This window comes from Varroa destructor, unplaced genomic scaffold (genome assembly GCF_002443255.2).
Source record: "Varroa destructor unplaced genomic scaffold, Vdes_3.0 BEIS01000005.1, whole genome shotgun sequence".
In the NCBI taxonomy this organism is placed as follows: Eukaryota; Metazoa; Arthropoda; class Arachnida; order Mesostigmata; family Varroidae; genus Varroa; species Varroa destructor.
The window spans coordinates 27,399,731-27,407,678 of record NW_019211458.1 but is presented as its reverse complement, the minus strand read 5'-3'; the positions used below and the strand labels follow the sequence as shown (position 1 = coordinate 27,407,678).

General features: G+C 43.1%; 1 protein-coding gene across 2 annotated transcripts in view; it reads left to right on the top strand.

Annotated features, from left to right (window-relative positions):
* The window catches only part of LOC111252147 (calcineurin subunit B type 2-like), a 47,265-nt gene continuing 39,317 nt past the window's right edge, over positions 1–7,948 (top strand). For both annotated transcript variants that reach the window (XR_015328507.1, XM_086990333.1), the window contains exon 1: positions 1–141. Coding sequence is in view for 1 of the 2 variants with exons in the window: in XM_086990333.1 (XP_086846459.1) it covers positions 139–141 (3 nt within the window). In the remaining variant the exon portion in view is untranslated. The remainder of the gene's footprint in view (positions 142–7,948) is intronic.

Below are 7,948 nucleotides of genomic sequence, written 5' to 3'. Positions count from 1 at the left end.
TCACAACGCTAACAAGTAGATTATAGACTTACTAATTCATACGGGAAGACTCCAGTCGACCGCGGTGAAATTCCCTAAAAACCGTACATTCCGTTCGAATCATAGGAGCGCAAGCGGTACTGCAGATCATTTTTCACAATGGTAAGTAGTAGCCATATATGTGTATATATATCCATTAAATCTGCGACTCGTATTGCTGCTACTATGCTAAAATCATTGTAATTAACTCGTTCATTAGTTAGCCTGCCTTATTATGACAAACGCAAATACAAATCTTTGTTGCTCAATCAAAGGGTGCGTTTGTAGCACGGGTATTTTTAAGGAAGGTTTTTTTTTTATTTATTATACAATAACATTTATAAATAATAAGTTTCTTGTTGGCAGCTCCTGCTCAATCAGATATAGCATCAAGGGCGATACACGTCTGGTCCCACTTTGTGCGCACTTTTTTCTTATCGTTTGTCTTCGTTCTCACTAAATGTTCGCTGTCTTTTTATTAGTACTTGGCTCTAAATAGTTAGGCAGCGATCTCTTGCTTAAAAATTCTACTGGCGCAAGGAAGGTACTAGTAACTATTGTCACGGCTTGAAACAAAAGCAAACCTTAGGCAATTTGCGCATGCAGTCACGCCGATTGTCTCTATCTGGCTATCTGTATCGGCAAAGATGTGCCGGTCGGTTTTGTGATCGCGGTGAGACTGAAAGACATCAGTAGCATAAATAGAATAGAACATTAGCTCTGTTGGTTTCTACTGTATCACAAGCCCATCTGTGTGCGTTTTGAGCTACGATGCATCTTCCACCAGTGTGGACGTTCCGCGCGGCCGCCGCTAAGTTCCTGGCTGCAGACAGCTGAGACAGCTCAGCCCGCTGCTGCCTTATACCGTCTGCGCGTACTCTATTTTCTCGGTGAGAATGGGAGAGTTTTCGAAGGCATTGTTACTCACCGTGTGTGCGTGTTTTGTCTTTTTCTACATGGCGGGGCCATGATCATTCGGCGAAAAACCTGCATAGCAGCAAACAGTGTATGGCAAGAGACCGCGCCGCCCATTGGTACCAGCAGCATCAGTACCGACGGTTACCACGGTAGAAGCTGCAGTATATACCTAGCATGTCGGCCGCATATGCACCAGGAATTGCGTTGGCACTCCGTTGTTTCCTAAGGCTGGCGGCTGAACAGGGCAGGCCAGCTCGCTGAGCACGGTTCTCACACCAACTGCCGATTTTTTCTCCTTACACTTCACAATGTTGAGGAGCATGACAGCGCATTGGCAAGCAGACGAAAACCATACGTATGCAGCAAAGCGTGGCAGAGTTTAGCTACTGCATGTTGTAAAAGGAGCACCTATGGTACTCGGTTCGTAAACTACTGCACATTGCACCGGCCACACTGGGCTAATCAGGCCCATTTCGGTACCATTGACAGGTACAGGGGTCCGATAGCTACAGCAGATCCGAGCTTAATAATTCCTTGTAGTAGCTGTAAGATAGCGGCAGAATTAAAAATAACCGTGAAGATCCAATTCACAAATAAGAAAACGCTCACATACGAAAGGGCCGGCTGCAATTATAACAAAAAAAAACTTCGAAGAAATAAGCATCGCGCGGTTAGTGATCATATCGAGAAACAGTATAGCGGTCTATTAAAAACGTTTGAGCAAGTCCGCTCTATTTTACGCCTGAATATCCGATGCGCGACTCTAGTTAAGCACGTCTGTCCTATAATTGATAGCAGCCTTATATTGACATATTGTATAGGTGATAGCATTAAATGGACAGAGAAGAAGAGAGACCCAAACTAAGCTGCGACAAAGGTTTTTACTGTACTGTGGCTGTGATGCTACCACAGCCACGCAATGACAAGACACGTATTTTTATAAAGGTTAAAAAGGCTAAAAACTGGTGATGTAAGCCTAGTCGTAATACGCTATGCGGTCCCTGCGAGACAAAGAGGATGCTTTTTAAATAGATTTTGAAAAAACCCACAGAAATTTTTTTAAAAATAAAGAATGTTTTTTAAACATTCCCGATTTGAATACTTTGAATATATCAGTAACAATATGCATATTAATGTATCGAAAGTACAGTAGCAACTGTTTTTTTCTACTACAGAAGGGCGAGACTCCTAGCGGGATACGGAATCGAAGGTTATAACGTTCACCTCAGTTTCCTTTATGACGTACGGGCAAAGCCGACCATCAGCTATCTATAACTTCCTCATGTTATAACTTCCATCATTTCCAATCGAGAAACAGCGGGAACCCCAAGTTGTCATGCTGGTATCAGTTTCTGATTTTTTGGTATGCTGCCAAATCGGCTGATAGTGTGGCAACCGAAACGAAAGGACTAACCTTTAGGCACATCTCTACTTCGCCGACTTCCTCTTACATTTGATGGACGCAGTCTAACCAAGAAAACTGAATGAGAGTTACACATGAAGATAATTTGGTTAATACTTCAGTTAACTTTTCCAATTATAGTGAAGGCAGGTGAGCAAGACGTTATTCCAACTGGTAACGCCTCACTAACAACCCAATTCACGGCTCACAGACAATGGGCAATTACTATGGGCGGAGTATCGTAGTTACATGGCTCTCGGTGGATCTATGGGCCGATCTCTGATTGCATTAAATGGTTCGTTAGTTACGGGTCAGTTTTCTTGTTTGGGCGTATAGAGTCAACTGCTAGAAATGGCTTTAAGCCGTGAACGCGTAAACATCACGCTGCATGCTCAAAGCAAGTAAGTAGCTTGGCTTGCAAAAAAGACCTTTTCGGGCCGTTATCGGATCGTCCACAAAAGCAAATAAGCACAATGCCAAAACACTAAGACATCGAGTTTGATTACTTGAATGAGCATAACCTTTATAGACGCGATGATAATAATTGTTTTTTAGATATTGGTCACTTCCATACCTGACCGTAGAATTTCAACGATTACATCTTGTTGCCACTGTCGGTTGTTTAGGCTATTCTTTGTATGTACCATATAAGGCTGAGATTGGAACCTTGATCGAGCGCACTCCCTCGATTAGATGCTGAGACTCCTTTTTAAAATGTAATTCTATTCAAGGCTTTTTTTTTTATTTGTTTCGATTAGCTTAGCACTTAATTCAGTCAGTCCTATGCTTGTTCACCAGTTGCTATTGTATTGTTTAGTCACCTCGGGGATTATTGGATTGAATACATCGAGCGCATATAGATAGATACATATATATAAGGGGACGATTAGTTGACATTATACAGCGTCTAATGGAGTTACGTAAATCAGCTTTCCTGGCCTGATTAAAACATGAGGGTGCGGTAAAGGAACAGACCATTTCACGATCTTAGTCAGCAGTAGCACTACAAGACGCCAAATCGCAGCAGTTGTCGATTGTAAGGTCAAGGATAGGTTCTACGGTATTCGCTCGAAAGCGTTCGCCAGAGTCATGCATGAATTCTTTATTTCATCCACATCATCAGACAGTTCATGTTTTAGATATATTAAAGAATTACGACGCGCTGTGTCAATATGAGCAGCATCGTCTAGTATGATACGATTGGCTTTCATCCCTGCAAATAAATCTCAGTTGGCGCTTTCGGACCATACTAATATCTTGCTCATAACAGAAAAAGCCGGCACTGAGATATAATTTCCGCAGCAAGAAGCGATGCAAGGGTGTAACATATGGAAGGAATAGGTCGTTTATCGTCTATGGTCTTAAACAATTAGGCTGGTTTCGAAGCAAGGCCAGCGTAAAGTGCTCGATGATCGAGTTTGTTTGGAACTGTGCTTCGGAAACTGAGAGAGACGCGTGTTACAAGGCTGTTCGACAGCATTTACTAAAACGGGTAAATTCTCTATTATTGGCTTGAGCCCAATTCAACTCGTGCTCTAAACGCCAACGTAACCATCGGTCGTTGCTGCCATTGCGTTTGCTCTGTAACGCCTTTTTCTTTTTGCTGACCGCCAGCGTCTCCGCCGTTGCTGGCATCATTGACACAAGGTGCCGATGCCACAGAAATAAAATCAGCCGCAATAAACAATAACTGTTAGTACTTGTCTGTAACAGAGGCCCACTCGATATTTGCCATTCTTGCTATTCGTGATTCTGCGGCACTCTCCTATAGAACAACAAAGGCAGCGACTGCGTGTTTTGGTCGCATCGGTCGGCTGCCAACTGCTCTCTAACAGCGACAACGGGCTTTTTCGGCTTCGTAGCGTCATCGTGTCAACGTCTCCCGCTCAATCTAGTTAAATGAGAACAACAATGACAGCAACATGCGGGCTGTAATAGCATTGGTACTATTATTAACAGGGGCAGCCGCGTACGCTGGACAGGCGTTCGTCCGTTTGGTCAAGTAACTTACCGACGACGTCGAAAATAGCGCTCGGAATTTGTGGAAAACGGGTATGGGTGAGAGGTAAGGAGAGAAAAGTACCGCTGGGGGACCGAGGTCGAAATTCGATTTAATGAACTTATGCGATCCTTTGATTGGAAAAGCGTTGCGTCGCTCGCCCTCTAGCCCATTTGATCGTTATGCCCGGTAGAAAGTGACTGTGATAGTGGGGCGTGGTGGCCGCAGTAGCATAGCAAGGCTAGCTAGTAGTCCGGGGAACCGTAGGCGGTAAACGAACCTACGGGAAAGTGATGACACGAGATGGCGAAAAAATATCGCGCGTCTAAAAGCAGGAATGAACGTGCAAGTAGGAAAAGCAATGATATGATAAATTTAGACGAGAAGTGGCTGCGTCGACGGCTGTGCTGTACCTGATGCTGGCATCGACAGGGACGACGGCGGTTTCACCAGTGGTTTCGATCTGTGAGAATGAGAAGCCTTGCCCTATTTCCGGTCTCGTGATTAATGATGAAACCGAATTGTGGACAAACAGTTCAAAGGAAAAAGAAAAACTAAGCTGGAAAAAATGAGAAAAATGGCTCTTTTAATCCTTCGGACAACTTTGTCGTTTCTCAATCTATAGATCAGCGTAATAATTTCGTGGGGAATTTTTTGGATTTTGACAACAAGGTATATAAAAGAAAATTTCTACTGTTGCAGAAGTTATGCAATGGATAACTTAAGGTGGGGAAGTCTTCGGTGTGGCTCGAAATTACTTTGATTATGTCTTGCCCTATCACAATGATACAGATTAGAGGGCAGGGCGTTTCAGGCCAGTGTCAAGACGATCTACATCAGTTGAGCGCTTGCAGCTTAAAGCTACTGCGATGCGTGTCAGTGTTAGATAGAAAATCTCGTATTTAGCCGACGCTTTGTGTTTTGAATATGAATACAACGGAGAACTTTTTGGTGATGAATGTCGCCTGCCAGTCGCGTCGGCTCAACCAGTGATGAGCTGTTAGTGTAAGCTCCAACTTATGGGCACAGAGAATCCGCGACTTGCCACGACGAAATAATTTTAATCTTTTAAGAAATTTTAATACGACGAAACGAGCTTCTTACTCTTAGAGAACCCATTAGAGGTCTTCTTTTTAAAGCCATACTTATGACTTTAAAGGTTCATGCAATATAGCTTGCATGAAAAGCCAGAAAACCGCGCCAAAAGATTGGTTAACTACTTAGGAAAGCTGTAGATAGAAGCTCAGTAATAACTGATCTACGTCAGATCTATTCTTCACAGGACATTAATTGACATGCTGTTTGAACATAGCTGACGGCAAAACGTTTACTTCGGTGATGAAATTTAACGTCCCAGTGAGTGAAATGAGACATAGACTTGGCCGGCTTTCGTAAAGCGAACTCGCCAATAAAACACAGACATTGCTGTTCGTAGTTTACAACAGAATGCGTTACTTTTGACAAGCTTGATAGCAAGTTGGCAAGCTGACCAACCGGTTGGATGTGTGAAGCGTGCGAGAGTCAAACATCGCTTCGTTGGCCTAGGGACGGTATAGTGGTAAAGTATTTGTCTACTAAACTTGGAAACATACGAAATTGTCTAGGTTCGAGCGCGGATGTAGACACACCTTTCTTCGCGGTGGAGGCCAGCCGCTTGAAGCAGTGTTTAACGGCAATAAAGCAGTCGTAAAACTCGGAACATTTAATAAGCTCTGTCCTCAAAGATGTCCGCGCTGTGCAGTCAGTGTGCGTGGTTGATTTATTGCACGTTTAGCAGCTGTAGAGGGTGGGACCTCCGGAACATCCTCCCTCCGATCAGAAGGGATACGAATTATTAGTTAATGACAAAAAACTAGTTTTCTCTCTATGGATCGATTATGGACAGATTAGCCCACAGATATCTTAGATGTCCTTAAAAAACAAGATAATCCGTCCAATCAAGCTTGATCAATCTGTTTGTTTTTCGTTTTCAAATAAAGCTATCGCCGGAATGGCTGACTGCAATACTGCAAGTGAGGCGCGTTTACTGACAATTAGTTTGTCTACAGAAACATTTATCGAAGAGTTAAAATAACTGCTGAACTTCGGTTTCCCGTTGCTTATACGTGGGTTACGCGTTTTACGTAAGGCCGTCTAGTGATCAACAAACGACGCTCTTTCATTTTGCTTTACCGAACATTCGTGTCGTGTACGCATGTCATAGTACCAACAGTAACTCTATAACATTTTGATTAACGAACCTATAGCACACCTAACCATTTGTTACAATAGACCGTCCGGCATTGGGAGTTTGCGGCTGTAGTACGTGGATGCGATACCAAATCGACTCCTCTGATGAGCTTAGATGCTGTTTATGGATGACCACGGCATCGATCGAAATTCAGAATTATTTCACTTTCTCTAACGCCATGTCAGAGTCTAGAAAATTACAAAGACAGCATACTTTTTACTAGCCCCATTGCTAGGTTGGCCTCGGGGGCGCATAGCAATACGCTGCGTTAGGACGCACAGCTTTTATTGAAAGGTCTACCGTCTGTGGGGTATTGGCCACTACAGTTTCAACGCAAACCGCCAAAAATGATCTGGTTATGTTGATAAATTGAGTCAGCCTCTATGCTTCAAGTTTTACTAGCCTAGTATCGCTGATCAGCACTCTATTAGACGGCTGGCTTCCGGCACGGACGAAGGCTATGGCCGATTCAACCTTAGAGCACAACGTGTCCCTAAGATTAGCAGGCAAATACATTATCCACTAAGCTATGCCGGGGACAATTCAGTCAGCTTAGAGAAGCGAAAGCGTGCCGCTATTGCAGTAGCGACGTCTCTCTCTGCGGTCTCAAAATGAAATCATAATCAGTGACACAATGAAGTTGTGCGATGGCATATTGCTCCGAAAAGGCTTTGGAACGTGCTCCTTAATAGTGACCTTAAGACGGTTTCGGATTAGGTCGTTCCAACCAGGTATTGCATCATCCAGCACTAATCGTAATACCTGATAAACTACTATTCTGAACTAATTCGACTATCACTAAGGTCTCAATCTTTCTCTGCTCTGCAATATTCAAAATCATCGAACTCACGACATCAAAGGTTCAACAGACATTTCAGTGAATAGAGTAGCTGACGGTAGTAGTTACAATAGCTTTTGCTTTTGTAAACTAACATCAGCTTAGACATGATGATTTGACCTTCTAGGGCCAGACCTATTTCGAACAGGTTGAATTATGTTGGCCTTTCTATCGATTTGTGTGGATATCAACTGAGAACGTTTACCGGCCTCTGAAGTCGACATTTTTCAGACAACGCAATGTGTTCTTCGTTGGAGTTACTCATAATTTAATCTCTTCATAATCAATTACTACTTGATTTACTTGATAGTGGCTAGCGACTAGACAGACTAAAATTTGTTTGTGGCCATTTCATATAGTTATGGCGCTTCATGATTAATCTGGTCTGTGTATCGATTTGTATCGACCGATTGAATACACCAGAAGAGTCGTTCCAAATGAAGCCCCCAACTTGTGATACTAATTATAACTCTCTACTTCACATGCAACGCAAATAGTCCGACAGGCAGATAGACCTAAGCATACATGTATATACATATATAT